Source organism: Lissotriton vulgaris, chromosome 3_1, assembly GCF_964263255.1.
Source record: "Lissotriton vulgaris chromosome 3_1, aLisVul1.2, whole genome shotgun sequence".
NCBI classification, from domain to species: Eukaryota; Metazoa; Chordata; class Amphibia; order Caudata; family Salamandridae; genus Lissotriton; species Lissotriton vulgaris.
This window is the reverse complement of record NC_141689.1, coordinates 352,604,755-352,624,511: the sequence shown is the minus strand read 5'-3', so window position 1 is coordinate 352,624,511 and position 19,757 is coordinate 352,604,755. Positions and strand designations below refer to the sequence as shown.

Below are 19,757 nucleotides of genomic sequence, written 5' to 3'. Positions count from 1 at the left end.
ACACAACGCCAAAGGGTGTATGAGCAAAAGAAGATGCTATTTCAGGTATGCTTTCAAAGTAACTAGTCTTATAAAATAACAATATGAGTAGAAAAACTGTTACCTGGTTCCTTTATATCATTACATGCTGTAAGGTACACAATTGATTGTGCCTGTCTTTTCCTAGCACCAGCATCATCACAGGTCTGCATTTTTGGAAATTAACACACACAATCTTAATGCACAAGTTCAAATAAGGCCAAGTTGCACATGCATAGTGCATGCTGAGCATGAGCCACTGCCACAAGCCTCGGTCTTGCATATGTGCACAGGAAGAGGTCATGCCATTTCCTGTTGCAAGCTCCTTCATGAGTCCATCCCAGTAGAAATGTTGGTTACAAATGCAGTCCCCTTCGTCCTCCTGCCCCATGACAGGTGTCAGCAGGTGTAGACCAAATGTAGCCTAATATACAAGACACACATGGATCACATCTAATACCTAACACTTTTGCAGAGGCCTTTAAGGCTCCACTTGTGCATTTAAGCATGTATTTTTCCCTTTGAATCTATTTGCTTTCAAAACCCGCATTGGGACACATTAAGGACCATGAGGGCATAAAGAGGCCTTTTGCCCCCTTCGAATCAGATGAGGGAAACTAATGAAAAAGTAAGGGCCTTAATAAAAGTTTGAAGGACGAGATACTCTGTCACAAATGTGGTGGAATCTTCAGTTAGCCAAATCGCAAATGTATTATAACCTATTGCACTTGTACTATGACGGACGGGATAATCTCCATGCTCGTGATGGGGTATCTTGTCTGCCTAACTCTAAATAAGGCTGTAAGTGACCAGCCCTCGTCTGATGCTTAGGGCCTCTTTTATGAGCCAGCGCATGACATTCATGCCATCGTTGCAACACTTTTTGTGACGCTGTGGTGGCATAAATAATGCACCACGTTGCGCCATATTTAGGAAGTGACGCATCTAGGTAGATGCGTCACTTTGTAAACCCCTGCGCTATATTATACCTTCGTCAGTTATAATGTATGCATAGTGGGCATTCCTCACATCAAAGCCTCTTAGAAGTGGGGCATTCAAATCTATAAGATTTCAGAGCGCCACTTCTAGGCCACCATTGCCTCATGACAGGCGTAAGGGTGACGCAGGCCCCTTCACATGAGGCCTTCCCCATGTGAAAGGACACATTGCTGGAGTTGTGTCTGTTTTCAGACACACCCCAACAATGCGCCACTTTTGCGCATACAGATACGTCAGTGATGCTCCTTGCGACATGATGTACAGTACTGTAAATACGACGCATCCTTCGTGTCACAAGGAGGGAGCACTGAGAAGCGTTGCATCTCTGCTTTGTAGCAGCTATGCAACACTTCCGATAAATGAGGCCCTTCGTTTTTCTTCCCGTAGTGTGGAGGTGGTGATGCACAGCACTGGTACAATTCTTCCACTAACTACCTGTTCCTCCCTTGACTCGCAGGTCCAGCTAGTGGAAACTGTGTACATGTATTGCATCCTTGTGACTCCGGCCTTTTTGGAGAGGTTTTACATGTGGTGTTACTAGACTTCAAACCCTCCTGAGCTTTAATTTAACAGATCAGTGCGACGGCCTTTTTCCAGTGAAGGGACGCAGCGAGGCTTGGGAGTGCCGCGGGAAGTTGAGCTGTCCCTGTCCTTGAAGGGAGGCTTGAGGAGGCTTTGGGAGAATAAAGCTGCCGACAATGTCACATCAAAGAAACATCATTAAAGGTCGGACTGCATTCAGTCTGCAGTAAATGCACAGCTGTGCATTTACTGCGGACTGAATGCAGTCCGACCTTTAATGATGTTAGTACCTTAGTGCTACTTGGGCACGGCACTACAGCAAATTGTATGCATGCAAGGATAAATATTGGATAAAAACTGTTGAAAAATTGAAGGAACAGATGTGCGTCTTGCTCTCATTAAAAACATCAGTGAAACAGTCACGATACAGGATCATTATTGAACATGCTGAGAATGGGGGTCTAGAATGCCCGAAAACTTTATTTGAAGAACAAGAATATGAAAACTTTGTCTTTTGCCCAACATACAGTCTGACACGAGGGGGCAAACCTTCTGGCATTGCACGCGCCGTGAGGGAAACGGCCATCAGAGCTCATAAGGCGGGACCAGACCACAACTCCCAGCAGCCCCAGCCCAGGCGCCTGACAAGAGCATCATCAGGCGGCGCCAGGGCTGTATTTAACATCAGCTGGTGCCGCGCAGCGCGGGACACGCACGGCCGGCGCCGGGCAAAGGGTGGGCCGTCTGTGGCCGTCTGGGGCCAAAAGGGGCCAGGCTTGACTGACTGGACGAAGGAAGTAAGACTCTGGTATCAAATAGTGCCTTTTGCCACTGAAGTGACTTTTGTGTCTGGTGCCTTAATTGTCTTGGTAACTTTACTCTGTTTCCTGAAAGGGTAGTGTCTCTTACAAAGTAATGTTAGTGATGACAAAACCAAAGGAAGGTAAAAGTAAAAGTGTGGTGGGCACTCTGGACGCGTTCCTAGTAAGAGCCGAATCTGCAATTATTAATGAAATCAAGTTAACGGAACGCAGGCTTTCTCTTGATTCACAACTGCTTCAGAGTCGCTATGATACTACTGGTACAAACCGAGTTGAGGGCCAGGCGGAGGGGGAACCAGATTCTTATGGGGGCCCCTTGTTCCTGCAAGATTCTCCCAGTATTGAAGAGATTTCGGATCCACCCACTCCAGGAGAAAAACCAACTGTATTAACAAGGGCACAAAGATCTAAACAGATAGGTGGAGGTAGTTCTCCCCCATTAAGTAAAAAACGAAGGGCACAGATAACTAAAAAATCATGCAAACAGTATATAACTAAATCCCAGGGAAAGAAAGGTGCGCAAGAGACCGTTGAGATAACTCCTGAATTTGTAACTGAGTCTAGTCATGACCCAGTACTACTAGATACAATACCAATACAAACAGCATCATTTTTGCACCAAGGTATGGGGGAAAACTTCAGGAGTAAGCTTGAAGTAGTGATGAATGCACATGTACAACCCATTTTAAGTAAACTGGCGGATATCGAAAAACGGCTATCAAGTTTTGAAAATCAATATTTAAATACCTGCACATCACAAGCTGGACTTAGATCCGGCTTATCCCTTCAAACGGGTAAAAATAGAAGTGGGGAAGTAGTTACATCAGACCGCCCGGAGCCTGAAATTTCCAATGGCCCTATGAGATCCACCTCGGATGTAGACACCTCAGCCCAGGCCGGTAACCAGGCATCAAATTTGACGATTGTGAACAAATCAGCAGGGGCTGGTATCTCTCATAATGAAAGTGGCCGACATAAGGTAAGCGTAGTGGATGGCCCACCGCAACATTAAGAACCAATCAGGAGTGGGGAACGAGAAACGCGTTAGGTTACTTAGTAACCCCCGGTCCAACCAGAGGCTTTAAAAACAAAGAGTAAGGCGAATTGAGCGCCGGCTCCGCATCACGGCGGAAAGCATTCGGTTACCAAGGTAACCGGACTCCGATTGGCCCATAAAGAACCAATCAGGAGTGTAGGTACAATAACCCAATCAATGCGCGGCTACTATAAGAACACCGCGATGAGAACCAGCACTCAGTTCTCGTGACGGATCGTAACAGACCGGTGAAGAGACGCTGTGAAAGGCTACCAGGATCCAGGAGCAGGGAGGCCGTTTGCAAATTAAAAGGTAAAGACTGCCAACAGAGAGGGCTTAATTTAAATCCATGAAAGCTTAAAAAAGACTTTAGCAGTAATACCTAACAAGCACTTTATCTTTAATATAAACAAATCTGACAGTTCTTGCAAGAATATAGTTAAAGACTGTAGTAACTAGGAAACATCTGCTAGAACTCAGCAAAATACAGAAAATATTTATTCTATCACTTAATACAGCATAAACCCTGATATCCACAACGAGGGACCTGGAATTCAGAACACCCAAGGAACTGCACCAAGCAGTAATTTTTAATGGTGAGTGATATTTTAGTTACTGTGCCAAACAAATAGAGTCCAGAACCTACAATTTGGACATGTGGTAACAAGAAAAAACCTACAGTTAAACACTTAAATATTCCCCAGGGCTATTGAAGAAACCCATAACGAAAAATACGGTGGCTCCTCCTGGTAGTCCAAGACCAAGCGCACAAAGTGTGATTATAAGGTATATAACAATATTTATACACTGTTTCTGGAGGTATGGATTTACTTCTACCTCCCACCTAGTCTTTAAGAACGTCCATTGCGACATATTTATATAAATTATCAATATGCTATCCCTACATTTTATCTTATTCAGAGGTAATACACCAAACAGAAACTGAAAATAAGTCCAAAAACCAGATGGCAACAAGGTTCTGAGCAGAAAGCACTGTTTGGTGGGGGATTTCACTCCACCCATTTTAAGGTATGCAGTAAATTTATAAATAACCCGGTTGTATTGATAGGAGTTCTCCATTTGGGCTCTATAAGCATTGGACCATATTGTCCATGGGAAAGGTAAACACCACTAGTTTTGTTCGAAGTGTATGAATAGAGAGGATATGGTTAATATGTTTCCTAAGGTAATGTTTTCAAAATAAGCATGTATTTTTGAAACTTGACTGTGTGAAAAATATTACCAGAATAAGGCTGTGCCAAAAATGATGCCTTTTGTACTAAAGATGCCAAAAAAAATGAAGTTTTAGCTACCTCATATTCATAACTGTGAATACATAATGGCTTGCACCAATGCAATTTAGAGTAACTCTGTGTTTTTTAAATTTGATGTAGAATCTGTCCTGAAGAAGGTAGAAATACAAGAAACCGAAACGCCGCGTCGACCTGTGATTCTTTGTTTTTAAATGTTTTTTATGCAAATGTATTAACATTGTACCTTAATTGTTTATTTTGTAATGATGAAATTTTAAAATTTGTATGTATAATAAATGTGCAACAGAGTAACTCATGGTGTGGTAAACTTTCTTTTTTAAAACATTGATTTTGTATATCTTTTTTTCTTGGATTCATTGTGGGTATCACTAAAAAACTGTCGTTTTCAATGTGTGTGTATGAATTGACTATACTGTGAGGCTATAATCTTTTGGCATCTTCATGGGTTTAAGCAAATAGAACAGTAAAAATACATAGTTCTTCTGACCATACACGGATAGGAATCAAGTATAAATCTCTGTAACTTTACCTTTCCCGCCACATCATTGGCATGCTTTATAAATTTGTTCCTTTGATAATGGATCATTCACCCTAGAGTTCAGGCACTAGGTGTGTAACACAGTCCTAGACTGTCTTCTCGTGGGGACACCCTTGTCTCTCATTTTGAAGATTCACTATCCCCCCAGTCCCCTATTAGTCTGTGCGGGGTCCTCCTTTACTTTTTAAACCACCGCAACATTTACCTGTTAGTAGCCTAGACTCAATTTTAAACCTGCCACCTCAAACTACACCCTATATTGCTGTTTTGGTAAATGTTCGGCCATTGAACCCAGGGCAAGGGGAAGATTGGACAGCCCTGAGAAATAAATCATTGCATCTTGTTAATGCCAAAACGGGAATTAATAGTAGTATCCTGTTTTCTGAATTGAAGATGGCACGAAGAGTTAGATGGGTTGGGCCAACTGAGAAAAACCTTGAGGGGGACTGTATAGTTCTAACGTTTAGGTCCCCCGGACTGGTGAGATCTATAAATGATAGGCTGTCCGACCAAATTATGGATAAATCAAAAGTTATGATCCTACCGTTGGGGTTCTTTTATCGTCCACTTTCATGGCAATCGAAACTACCAGGAATAGGGTGTTATAATAAAACAAACCAGCAATCACAATGTCCACCCTGGTTTCATGTAAATCACTTTGATCCTCTGAGTACCCTAACAGAGGTCGATTGACTACAAACAGGGAATTTTATGGAAAGTGCCGTTAAGGATAAAATCACTTCTCCCTTAGGCATTGGGAACTTTAGTGCTGACACATTCGTTGTTGACCATGAATGTGATGATCTTCAGCCGTCCTGTAAAAAAAAATTAGCGCAGGTTCTAGTTACGGAGAGCGAAGAGAACCAGGAATCTATACAAGTTGATCAACTGGTTGAGGGGTCAGATTCAAGTAAATATCTAGATAGAGGAAAAAACCAACTGGATAGATGTACCCTTCATTTAAGAACATGGAATGTGGCAGGCATTGCACGAAGACTACGGGATGAGGTGTGGATGGGTTATATCAATTCCTTTGACATTATTTGTCTTCAGGAGACTTGGAGTAAAACTGACCCATGTCTGGATGGATATTTCTCATCTACTGTTCATGCTGTACCTTTGTTGGCAGGAAGGGCAAAAGGTGGTCTAATGACTTCAATTTTGGTTAAACATAAGTCTCTGAAAATTGATAAACTAATGGTCTCCCCATGGTATCAACTAATCCTGATTACTAATTTACTCACCGTCCCTCTTCTCTTGATTAACTGGTACTATAACATTTTTGATACACAGACTGCATTTGTTATTGATGGTCCTCGGAAGACCTGTTGGTTTCAAAAGAAATTCTGAAAGATTGCATACATTTGGAAAATGCCTTGAAAATTCCCTCGCTGTTTTACGTAAAGGAAACCTTTGAAAAAATTGGTCTTGGTGATTTTTACAATAACCCACATCTGATTAAATCAGATACAAAAATGGTGATTAAGAATGCATATTGTACTATATAAGGCTTGTCTAAACATGAAAATCAGCTTCCATACCAAACAGTTATACTCCAGCAACAATTTTATTTATCTTTTACTCTACACACGCAATGGCGTTTTTACTTAACTAGATTTCGGTTAAATGCACTGCACTTTTTAGAGCCTTTTCCAAAGCAAGGAGGTTGGTGTGAGAGGCTACCCCCTTGCCCATGTGATAATGAAGCTAAACAATGCACATTGCACTTTGTGTATTTTTGTACACTTTATAAAGCTCTGCGTGATCGCTTTATTAAACCCCTCCTAAGGGACATTAGACCCTGTAATTTTAGGGAAGGTTTTGAGCATTTAAGATCATTGTCATCTGCTGTTATATGTAGTTCTATGCTCAGTTTCATTAGATCAGCAATTTTAATCAGGAATCGTTACTGATATTGTGTCTTCTGATATTTTTTATTTTGATCTTATTTCTGAAAATTACTGAAATTGTTAGAAATGTTGATGATGACTAACGCTTTTAGCCGTGATTTTATATTGATTTTTAATGTAATTTTTTTATGGACAAATATAGGAATATATGTATTCTGTTCTTGATATTGATAGGCTTCATTTTCCGATTCCCCGCCCACTTACATTTACATTTATGAGTTAGCATAATGTGTCTAACTAATGATGTATTCATTTATGCATTTACGTTTATATTCTCCATCTCATTATTCATTTATGCGTGTGATGTTATTCAGTTTTCTTAGCTTAGCTTGTGTGCCACCATTTTGGAGTGCTTCTCTCTGTGTGCGAGATGCACTCGCTCATTCCCCCTCCCGTAGGAATAGGAAAAACCCTGATCTCAGCAGTTTTCGTTTCTTAGCTAACTGTGACCGAAACTATAACAAAAACCTAATCAGTAATGTTCCCATGCGCTGGAGATGCTGAGGCCCGGCTCTGCGGCCTTGGGCAGAGATAACCAAATGTTGCTAGATGCCTCTTGCGTGAGGCCATTGTTCACCCTCTCCGGGGACCAGTACTTTTCCAGTATGGGCGTGTTTTACTTTGCTGTACCATGTTATAATGTATTGCTGTGATGAGATGAGTCAGTCCTCTTGGCGAACTCCTAGGGGTGAGGTCGGACAGGGCCCTCTTATATGGGAGCTTGTGGCCTAATAAAATACTTTGTTTATTCTTCTCCACTGTCCGGTTGACTTCTTACTTGGTAATTATAGGTGAGTGCGGTAAGTCACTCGGGTGGATTTGCGCCACGCTTATCAGATGGTGCCCGAACAGGTACCCCGCGATAAGGATCCTTCTCACCCGTAAGTGGGTAGCAGAAGGCCGGGGACCCTCTGGTCGGCACGGTGGGTCCGGGTACCCATTTGATGCCAAGCTTGGTTCTCGCGGCGCTGCCCCACCCTGCTGATCGGGAGAGGTCCCGGTTCATGATCCTGCGTCGGGGTCCGGAAGGTGGAACTTTGGAGCTGACCGTGTTGGTCCCAGCAGCTGGCGGTGGAAAACGGTAGAGGTCGGTACCGAGTATAGAAGGTGAGTAGTCCGACTGTTGATTGAGGGAGCTGGGACGCTCCAAGAGACTGGTGTGTCTCTGAGACCGGCGTGTCTCTAGTGGTTGGAGGAGCCCGTGTGCTCCTGGGGCTAGTGTGCTCTGGGGAACTCAGAGTGCGAGTGGTGCTCTGGCAGACTTGGCGGAGGTTGGGTGGACGTTTGTTTGTGGTCATCCGACCGGGTGGTACTGCGGTCGAGGTGTGGCTCATTGTGGGCGGATTCAGGGACTCACCCCAACCCCCAGTGTGTGTGGTTCGTTGGGAGCGGGTCCTGGGTCTCCCGTGGTAGAGTGTGCAGCGATCTGTAGTGCCGCCCGGGTGGGGGATGTGTTCCCCAATCTCGGAACAGTGAATGTACTGTTCGGTCTGCGGTAGGGTCCAGGTTCCCCAGGACTTGGTCGACGGGCCTTGTCCCATTTTGGTAACACGTGTTTGGCAGGGATTTGACGCATAGGAAGGGTAAATATATGTGTGTGTGTTTAGTAGTGATTGTGCGGTCTGGGTGTTGGTGAGAGGGTGAGTGTGAATTTTGTGTTGGTGTGTGATTGAGTGGGCAAAGATGCCGCGTTTCAGTAAGCGGGTGCTGCTGTGGCGCCTCGGACACTAGATTGGCTGAGAGCCAACCCGACCCAGTGGAGGGCTCACCTAATTTCGAGATGTATGTTAAGCATGGATTGACTCTAATTTTGTTCAATATTTGTGGCACAAGTACACTAAGGGTAACGTAGATTTGCAATGGCCGTTGACTGGTTATTTTGATGTGGCAAAATTAGATTATTTGCAGGACAGATTATTTGCTAATCGTAGCCGCCAGAGTATGTTCGACTCTTTGAGGGTGTGGCAAAAGGAAGTAAGGGAACGACAGATGAGAGAGGAGAAGGTGGCTCAGAAGAGAGCAGCGCAGACGATGGCACAAATGGCGAGAGATACTAAGAAAGAGAATGAGATACAGATTGAGTGCGCAGACAGACTTCATAGGTTGCAGACGGATAAAAGCTATGTAGTAAGAGAGGAAGACAGGTTCTGCTTCCCCTGCGGTGGTTTCAGTTCCACAAACTGTTGCTCCTCCCTTGTTCGGCACCCCCACTTCCTCTGTTTCGGCCCCTACTTTGTTGAGAGACTTTGAACAAGCATTGTCTTCTGTCACCTCTTCCGTGACCGCGCCCTTGGTTTCTCTCTTTGCGGCGAGCCCACCTGCCCCCTCTGTGATCTCTTCTGCACTTCCCACTGTTTCTGCTAGCGCTACCCCCCAAGGTGAGTTGACCACCCCGACTCAAGGTGCTGGAAGTGGCTTACTTACCCAAGTACGTAAATTGCTTACACCCTCTACTGTTGGGTTGGATGAAAAAACGATAGTGGCTAATCAGGCTTGTCAGTGGGCTAGGAATACTATTTATGTACTGGAAGACATCTGGTCCACAGTGAAGGATTATGAGCCTCTGATGCAGCAGCATGCTTTATGGCATATGTCAACGACGCTGATAGAGTTGTGGGAGCAGGGTTATGGTGGAACGGCGCCCCGGGTTCTTTATGACATTAAGGACAGAGCCTATAGGGCTAATACTAGTATGAAGGATGTGTTACAGAATCTGCGGACTTTGCTGGAATATAGAAATGAGTCTCCGTCAGCAGGAGGGGCCTATTTTTCTGGAGTGCACCCAATACGCAAAGTTCACCCTATTTTCCATCCTGAAGTGCCTGCAGTGGTAGACCCAGTAACTAATAATGTGACCAGAGCTCGTGTAGAGGCTCGTTTCTAGGAACAGTGGGTATACACGCCTTGGAAACGGAGCGAGGTGTTGGCGCTGAAGGCGCAGTTGCCCGACTCTAGAAAAAGCCCGACTGCTTATTACAAAGAATTGACGGAAGCAGCTTCCTCGACGGTCATGACTTTAGCTGACATAGAATTGTTCTTTGGATTACTGGTTCCGGTGGATGTGTGGAGGCAGGTGAAAGGTACAGATCATGCGGAGGAATTGGGAGGTACTTGGGAGGAATTTAAGGACTGGGATAAGGAACGGAAGCCAGGAGACAAACTGAAAGCTGAGATCTTAGCATTACCGGGGCGAATAATAAAATGTATGCACTCTCTTATTCCTCCAAAGAAGGTGGATTGGGATAAGTTGACTGCATGTAGACAAAAGAAGGATGAAGCGGTTTCAGATTTCTTCACTCGTTTCGAAGAAGCGTTTTTAGATTTTAGTGGTCAGGATCTCTCTCAAGATGGGGGCTTGCGACTTTTTGCGAATAGGTTTGTAACTAACTTGTTACCAGAAATAGCGGCTAGATTGCAGGCATCGGAGAGTACGTGGACGACGTCCACTCCTCTGGTATTCTGAGTATGGCTCAGTATTATGAACATAGAGAGAACGAGAATAAAGACCGACAGGAAAAGCAAGCCAAAGACTTGAAGACAAGGGTGCTGCTGCAGCAGGTGTCGAAAGGTCGGGGACATGGAGCCCCACCTATGGTAGTGGGTCGTGGCGGAAGTAGTTATGGAAGGGGAGAGAAGAGAGAGAGACTGGGGCCGAATCAGTGTGCGAACTGCAAAAAGGAGAGGCACTGGTGGAGAGATTGTCCGGAGCTTCGGTCCAATGCTGGACCAGGCAAAGGCAGAGGTTGTGGTGAATTTCGCAGGGATGACAGGCAGTTTGATGAAGAAAGGCGACCAGGGAGAAATTGTTTTGATGGAGAGAGGGACCGACAACATTTTCAAAAGGAGGGTGACCATGACAGAGACAGACAGTACTACAACCAGTACTACAACGACGCATACGCAATGGATGACATGACTGGCTTCTCCCATAACTAGGACAGCGTAGGACAGAGCATGGGACCAGTTTCTGTGGATGTTGATCAACGTGGAACCTATGTGACTGCGGATTTGTTGGGGTCTCCTCAGAAATTTCTGGTGGACACGGGTGCTATGAAAAGTTCTGTAGCACGTTCTCAGGTCCCAGGGGCGGCTCTGTCTGGTAGGAATAATGTTTCTGTTGGGTTCTCAGGTACTCCGGTAATTAGCCCCATTTCTAAGCCTCTAACACTTACGTTTGGTCCTTTCACCATTGACTCACCTTTCCTTCTGACTTCGAATTGTGGCAAGAATTTGCTGGGTTTGGATTTGTTGAAGAGATTGCATTCTACCATTTACTGTTCTCCGGACGGTGTGTACCTCACTTTGGGTCCTACTGTCGCGCGTGCGCAACAGTGCTTCTCAAAAGAAGAGCCTCTTCCAGCTGAGTTTGTGGGGATCCCGGAGACTTTGTGGGCCAATAGTGATACTGATGTGGGAAAGGTGGATATTGCCCCTGTGTCCATCAAGGTTAAGGTGGGAGCTCGATTGCCCCGAATACCGCAGTATAAAATATCTAGGGATGGTGAAATGGCTTTGCTACAAATAATACAGGATTTGATACAGTCGGTGTAGTGGAGGAGACGGCCTCTAACATTTGTAATAGCCCCATTCTCCCAATTCTTAAAAGACCCTCTGCTGATACAGGTGATGGTGCACCTGATGTTTATCGTTTTGTGATTGATTTACGCCACATTAATAAGGTGGTTGAACCCCAATATCCAGTGGTATCTGACATTACAACGATTTTGACCATGATCCCTCCCACCCCCAGATATTTCTCTGTTTTGGATTTGAAGAATGCTTTCTTTAGTATCCCGGTACACCCTGACAGCTGTCATCTTTTCAGATTCTCATTGGCTGGCCGCAGTTTCAGATTTTGTAGAATTCCTCAAGGCTATACCGAGAGCCCCAGCATTTATTTTCAGGCTTTGAAGGCTCAATTGGATGATTTGGAACTCCCCGAGGGCAATGTTTTATTGCAATTTGTAGATGATCTTTTAATAGCGTCTGACACCGAAGATGGGTGTCGAGACGCCACAGTTAAATTGTTGCACCATTTGGCTCGAAATGGACACAAAGTGTCCCTTCCTAAATTTCAATACTGTTGACAGGAGGTTACCTACTTAGGTCATCTCCTATCGAAGGAGGGGAGGAGGTTGACACCGGAGCGCATCAAGGCGATAACTAACATGGCTATACCTAACACGCAGCGAGAGGTGCGTGTGTTTTTGGGCATAACCTCGTATTGTCGCCAGTGGATACCCAATTATGCCTTACTAACCAAACCCCTTCTGTACCTGACTACTAAGGAGGTGCACGAACCCTTACCCTGGACTCCAGCATGTCAAGAAGCTTTTAAGTCACTAAAAACTGCTTTGTGTTCTGCACCTGTTTTGGGAACTCCGGATTACCAGAAGCCTTTTGTGCTTTATGTACATGAGGCGGAAGGTTGCACGTTGTCTGTCCTAACTCAATGTTTCGGAGGGAAACAGAGACCTTGCTCTTATTTTTCTGCTATGCTTGACAATGTGGCGAGAGCGTTGCCGAGCTGTCTAAGGGCTACAGCGGCTGCTGCGGTCTCAATTAGATGATCGGCGGGGCTCGTGCTGGGTTCTGATCTCACAGTAATGGTACTGCATGCTGTGGACACTTTATTGAACAAAACGCAGACGCAGCATTTAACTAGTGCTCGTCTTACTGGTTATGAGCTCACATTATTCGCACCCCATGTTACGATTAAAAGATGTGTCACTTTGAACCCAGCCACCTTGCTACCCATCCCTTCAGATGAAAAGGGCGATGAAGTCCATGATTGTTTGTTTCGGACAGAGGAGGAGACGAAGGGAAGGATAGATTTAATGGACACCCCCCTAGATTATCCCGACGGGAAGCTGTATGTTGATGGTTCCTGTTTTAAACTTGCGGATGGTACCTCAACTGCAGCATACACAGTCACAACATTGAAAACAGTGGTGGAGACTTCTAGGGTCCTGTACCACTCAGCCCAAGCTACAGAAATAATAGCATTGATGCGAGCGTGTGAATTGAGTGAAGGACTGGACGTGAATATTTACACTGACAGCCAATATGCCTTCGGCGTGGCACATAGTTATGGGCGACTGTGGGCAGTGAGAGGGTTTTTGACATCACACGGACAAAGGATCCAGAATGGTCCCTTGATATTACGACTATTGACAGCATTGACGCTTCCCAGACGACTGGCTGTGATCAAATGTAGTGCACACAAAGCGGTGGTGGATGATGTAGGATGGGGCAATGCATTTGCAGATCAGACAGCTAAGGAGACAGCTAGGACAAAACTCCCACGAATGTTTGTGGCAGGACCAGCTAGGTGGGTGCCAGACGTTGACATGTTTATGAATACTGTACAAAGTGTGCGGAACATACAAGAAAAAGCGACTGAGGATGAGTTGAGGACATGGAAGGATGGTGGGGGACGGTTGGACGTGGATGAATGTTGGACGGATGTGTCAGACAATAGATAATGGTTACTCCCGGACGCATATGTCCTCCCAGTGGTGAAAATGGCTCATGGGCCAGCTCACATTAGTGCGAAAGGAAAATGTAAATTACTAGACCCAGTGTGGAGTAATAAGAACATTTCCAAGTTGGCAACCCATTTAGTGCAGCAGTGCATGGTTTGTTTAAGACATAATCCTGGAAAGGGAACACCTGTCCCGGTTGTCAATTTTGCTCCTCCTTCTTTTCCTTTTGAAGTGATCCAAATGGATTATTTTGAGATGGAGAGAGCCAATAACCTTAAGTACGTCCTGGTGGTGGTATGCTCCTTTAGTAGGTGGGTGGAGGCTTTCCCAACTAAGGATTTGTACAGCTAGCTCAACAGCTAAGATGTTGATAAAGGAATATTTCTCTCGCTACGGATTGCCCCGGGTGATCTTGAGTGACACATCCTTTAATGCCAAATTGATGGAACAGATATGTAAGGGACTACAGATATCACAGAAATGTCATGCAGCACAACACCCCCAGGCTGCGGGTTTGGTAGAGAGGTTCAACGGGACTTTGAAGTTAAAAATGGCCAAAATACAAGAGAGTACAGGGTTACGTTGGCCAGATGCACTCCCCCTGGCTTTGCTTTCCACTAGAGTGACAGTCAATTCCACAACAGGTGTCTCACCCCACGCGGTCATTTTTGGCCGTCCGGCCAACGTGTGGGGTGTGCCTAGACCTAAATGTTTTTCGGAAATAGAATACCCTTTGTTGATAGATTACCTGTATGCTTTGACTAAAGATCTCCGTTCTATTCATCAGCAGGTAGCAGACACCCTGAAGGCTTGGCCGGAGGGGGAAGGACACACTATACAACCCGGGGACTGGGTTGTCGTCAAGAAGTACCAGCGGAAGTCCTGCTTGGATCCAAGGTGGTCGGAGCCGAGACAAGTTCTCCTCACCACCCCCACCGTGCTCCGGATCCAGGGCCGCAAGGCGTGGACACATGCGTCCCACGTGAAGCGCGTCCCACTGCCATATGACGAATGGGTGAGAAAAGGCGTCGCTGATGATGAATGTGAAGTAGTTCCTCTGTATATACCCTTCTTGGATGCTTTGTTGAAGGGTGAGGAGCCGGATCAAAAGGAGAAGAGGCCGGCTCTGATTGCAAGTGGTGAGGCCTCTCCTGATCACAGAGAGCAAACATCAGCGGATAAGTCCCTTGCCATTGAGCCCCCATTCTGTTCACAGATCCAGAGGTGCGAGGGAGCACTTGTTATAATCTGCGGCCCAGGAAGGGAAGGAAGGAGAACTGAGCACTGGAAGAAGGGCTGAGATAGGGACTTAGAAGAGAACTGTGCTAAAGAATAGTTAAGTGTTAGGGATGGACTGCTGGTAAGAGCCCTGGTGCACTGTCGAGACATTGTCAGATGGGACACTAGGATTGCGCCTGGGCCCAGATTAAATGCTCCTGAGTTGCAAAAGCTGTGCGACTCCGTCGTGGGATTAGGGAACGAACAATAGAAGCCTGCCTGTGAGTCTTTAACGGACACAGGGAGAAGATCCCTTCTGAGGGTGAAGAACCCCCTGGCCGGCTTTGGTGTGACTGTGACTGTTTGATTACCTTTTTAGTTTAGTTTTGGACTTTTAGTTAGGGAACATGTACCCCTTTGGCCGTCCCATTCCTGAGGAGGAGCAGCTTTTGAAGCTCCTCGTAGACCAGAAACCGACTCTCCATGGCTCGCTCTGCCCCGACAAGGAAAAATTGTGGCCATTGTGATATTCATCATTGTATTTCTAATAATTCTTGGAATACTGTTTTTCTTGGATAAAGCCTATCCTGTTCATATGTTTATCCCTACCCCTTCCTCCCTTCCCGACCACAATATGGTTACTGTTGATTATGGTGAACAATGTTTGCAAAAAGGTTACTGTGATAATGTTTTTATCAAAACTCTACATCATGCCCATGCTGTGTATAATGTGACAGATTGTTGGGTTTGTGGGTTGCTACCTTCTGCAGCCTATACAAAGAATAGATTGCTGGCACTCCCTTTAACTCCTGTGAATAGTTGTGGTGAAATTCTTTCAACAACCTGATTTTCTAGATCCTCGATTACCTAGTAGAGGATCTACTTTGACAATGCGAGTACGCCCTATGCCTACCCCTTCTCTTGGACAGTTGGTTACTGACGGACATTTCGATCAGACATTTCTGGAAACATGCTCGAAGAAAGTGGGACGATTTGTGACTCCTAACGACACTGACAAAGTTAGGGAGAGTTTTCTACAGTTGAACTCTTCTCTGGCTTATAGACACTCTCCTGCGACAAATGGTAGTAGTCATTCTTTGGTGCCCCTGGCCGTTGTTGGGCCATCTCCATTCTTCTGTATCCTGGGGAGGGGCCCCATAAAGGTTGGGAACAGTTCTTGCAATGTGACTGCTTCGATTTGCTTGCTCCTTAGCCCTTCTTTGGTCACTCCCCCGAATATTTAGTTTGTTTGTGAAGATAATGGATACCTGTGGTTGCCTGAGGGTTGGGGTGGGGTCTGCTATCTGGCCTATCTGCTTCCTCCTGTCTATGTAGCACCCTCAGACTATCATAAGACTCATCGTCGGTTTGCTATAATGCCTGGACAGCGTAAAAGGAGGGCGCTCCAAGTTGAAGATGTGGATCAGACTGATACTTCTTTGCAGCAATGGACAGACTTTTCTAAGGGTCTACTGTCGTTCTGGGGTCCTATATTTAACATTAGGGCTATTCGGAGACTGTCAAGGGTGATGGAGAAAGTAGTGAATACTGAGGCAGACATTGCAGCCAATATGTCTGTTGAGATGCAGGCTATGAGATTATTTACGATTCAGAATAGGATGGTGCTTGACATCATTCTTGCTGATAGGGGTGGAGCCTGTCGCGTCATTGGGACATCTTGCTGTGGTTATATTCCAGACTCGGCCCCCACTGTTAACTTAGCTGTACAGAAACTTCATAGATTAGTGACTGAACTTCATCAGGATACTGGTACTTGGTCTCTACAGAGATGGCTGTGGGGTGTTTTCTCCTCTTGGGGCTGGAAGATTTTGATGGGTGTTGTAGGAGTCGTGGGTATATTGCTGACTTGTTGCCTATGTGTTTATTGCCTCCCCCCTTGTTGCTCCATGTGTGCCAGTAATTTGCAATCTTCTAAAAGACCGACTCGCCAGTATCCTGTTTCTAATGACATGGAGCTCCATGATATTCACTGGTTGATGCTTATTGATGATGATGTTTTTGATTGATATGTTTCCCCCGTCACTAGCATGATGTGTAGAGACCTTATCTTTTAGCTAATAAAGGCTACGCTCATGTTAGCCACATAATGCTAAAAGGAGGGTCTGATAGGTTTCATTTTCCGATGCCCCGCCCACTTACATTTACATTTATGAGTTAGCAGAATGTGTCTAACTAATGATGTATTCATTTATGCATTTACGTTTATATTCTCCATCTCATTATTCATTTATGCGGTGATGTTATTCAGTTTTCTTAGCTTAGCTTGTGTGCCACCATTTTGGAGTGCTTCTATTTGTGTGCGAGTCGCACTCGCTCATTCCCCCTCCCGTAGGTATAGGAAAAACCCTGAACGCAGCAGTTTTAGTTTCTTAGCTAACTGTGACTGAAACTATAACAAAAACCTAATCAGTAATGTTCCCATGCGCTGGAGATGCTGAGGCCCGGCTCCGCGGCCTTGGGCAGAGATAACCAAATGTTGCTATTGCAAGTGCAGATGCCTTTTGTGTGAGGCCATTTTTCACCCTCCCCGGGGTCCAGTACTTTTCCAGTATGGGCGTGTTTTACTTTGCTGTACCATGTTATAATATATTGCTGTGATGAGATGAGTCAGTCCTCTCGGCGCACTCCTAGGGGTGAGGTCGGACAGGGCCCTCTCATATGGGAGTTTCTGGCCTAATAAAATACTTTGAGGCATATTACCAAGCAATAGCGATAATTATCTCTATTGCTTGGTTAGAGACAAAAATTTACCGCTGAGCTGCGGCGATTTTTATCGCAGATAAACCTTGGTATTACCACGGTTTATCGCAAATGCGATAAAAATCATCCGCAATGCATGAATATCGCTGAAAAGTCCGCGATATTCATGCATTACCGAGCTAATGCTCTTAGCCATGTTATCCACCTCCCATTGGATAACATGGCTAAGAACTGCTCAGGGCAGGTGTTAGCTTTCGGAGATATTCGCGCTTAGCGCGAATATCTCCAAAAGTTGGTAATAGGAGATAGCGATGTTAGCGACTGTTTCCAGTCGCTAACATCTTGGTACGCCCACTTTGCATGTCATTTGTGATAAATATCGCTGACATGCAAAGTGAGACCCAAGATGGTCGCTATCTCCTACTATCTGTCGCTAACTGGTGTTAGCGACAGCTAGGTAATAGGGAGATAATTTTATCTCCGCTTTCTTGGCTTTTAAAGCCAAAAAAGCGGAGATAAACCCCCTTAATAATATGCCCCTTTGTTTATTCTTCTCCACTGTCCGGCTGACTTCTTACTTGGTAATTATAGGTGAGTGCGGTAAGCCACTCGGGTGGATTTGAGCCACGCTTATCAGAATATTCTGCTGGAGTTTTGTGTTTTAACTCTGGGAAATGAAATGCCATTTGTGAATTTGTAAGTTTAAAACTGTATACTTTTATGATTCTTCTTTCTTGAATCGAATAAAGTTACTACTGACAGTGCACAAGTCTCTCTGTTCTGCTAGCTGTTGTCTTGCCTTGTATCCATTGAATTAATAAGACCAACACACCCGATAGTAATAACTAACAAAAAGAAAGCTCAGGATTGGCAGAGGTTCTTCTAGCGACTTCTGATCACACGATGAGCCAAAACCTGCCAAAAACATCTTCCACTCCGTTGCTTAACTGCAATGGAGACTTAATTAAATGTGTTCTGGCCTTTTCCTGCAGTAATCTGTGCATTGCGCAATTGAATTATTTACCGTAACTTTACCTGGGCGGTTACGACACAGCCTCCTCGGACAGACTGGAATTTGTTTGTGTTTCTTGCAATGAATGACAGCAGCCTGAATAAATACCCTTGGCTCGAGCCTCGGCGCGCGAGCTCCAGCCTCTTCACAGCAGCCATGGCCACGCTGCACGCAGTCCTCGCGCTGATGTGCGTGTTTCACACGGCAGAAAGCCGCGCTTCTGGAAGGTAAAGTCATGCCTGTGTTATGTTTTGTGTGTTGGGCCTTGTGCTTTTGTAAATTATCCTCACCTAAGGTTATTACGATACTCAAAAAACGAGTGTGACTAATCCTCAAGTCTGGGTATAACACTTTAAAACCAGGCGTCTAGGAGATTAACTAACTGCAGTTAACACGAAAACCCTGGTACAAAGTGTCCACCAGGTAAGTACCAATTCAGCAAAGTATGATTTCTGATTTGGTGCATAATTTTGGCTAAAGACCACAGAATGGAAAGTTAAATGTGTAGGTGGTCCGAAGTGCGCACACTCGAAATGTGCTCTGTTTCCCAGCACGAAACGCGCCAGGGTTAACCTGACGACGACCCCGTGTGCAAAAAATGCGGGGGCTCAATTAGCACCTACCTTGGACTCCATATTTGGTAATAAACACGAGTCTGCACCCGAATCCAGGTTTGCATCTTGGCTGAATGAAGTCCAAACGGCGTTTAAAACGGCAACGTGAAAATAGATAGTAGAAATGAAGGGTGGGGGAAATCAAATGAACTTCACTTTTTTTTTTTAAATAATAATAGGAACTGGGGTATAGAGGTTTTGCGAAAAATAGTACTCTGCTTCTTGCCTGGAGCTGCACCCTCAGGACTACACCTTCCAGGATGCAGAATTCCAACTTTTCAACCCCTTCTAAAAATGCCCCCGAAATTTTTAACTTTCACCAAAATATTACAGAAGCGGAATTAGAGCAGTAAATGCCCCCTCACCCCAAGCCCCTGCGGAATTGCACTTTGCCTCAATATTCTAGTAGGAGTAGGTTGTTTTTTTAAACATTTATATTGTGTGTACATAATATGAAAGGCGGCAAATACACATTTCAAAACGTTTAAAACAAGAAGGATAAAGCTCAGTTTTAAGGCTATCATCAATTTGCTCAGTTTCTACTTAACAACATCAAATAAATAGCGAGGACTTCGTGTGGTGATTGTTC

At 44.9% G+C, this 19,757-nt stretch overlaps 2 protein-coding genes across 2 annotated transcripts in view; one reads left to right on the top strand and one right to left on the bottom strand.

The window, feature by feature from the left end:
* The window catches only part of LOC147726439 (uncharacterized), a 33,725-nt gene extending 18,419 nt beyond the window's left edge, over positions 1–15,306 (bottom strand). Inside the window, exon 1 of the mRNA XM_086963464.1 lies at positions 15,235–15,306. Within this exon, the coding sequence (XP_086819590.1) occupies positions 15,235–15,306 (72 nt within the window). The remainder of the gene's footprint in view (positions 1–15,234) is intronic.
* A 3,314-nt stretch (positions 15,307–18,620) lies between these two features.
* C9 (complement C9) overlaps positions 18,621–19,757 on the top strand; it is a 212,190-nt gene continuing 211,053 nt past the window's right edge. Inside the window, exon 1 of the mRNA XM_086960567.1 lies at positions 18,621–18,781. Coding sequence (XP_086816693.1) covers positions 18,636–18,781 — 146 coding nt within the window. The 5' untranslated portion in view covers positions 18,621–18,635. The remainder of the gene's footprint in view (positions 18,782–19,757) is intronic.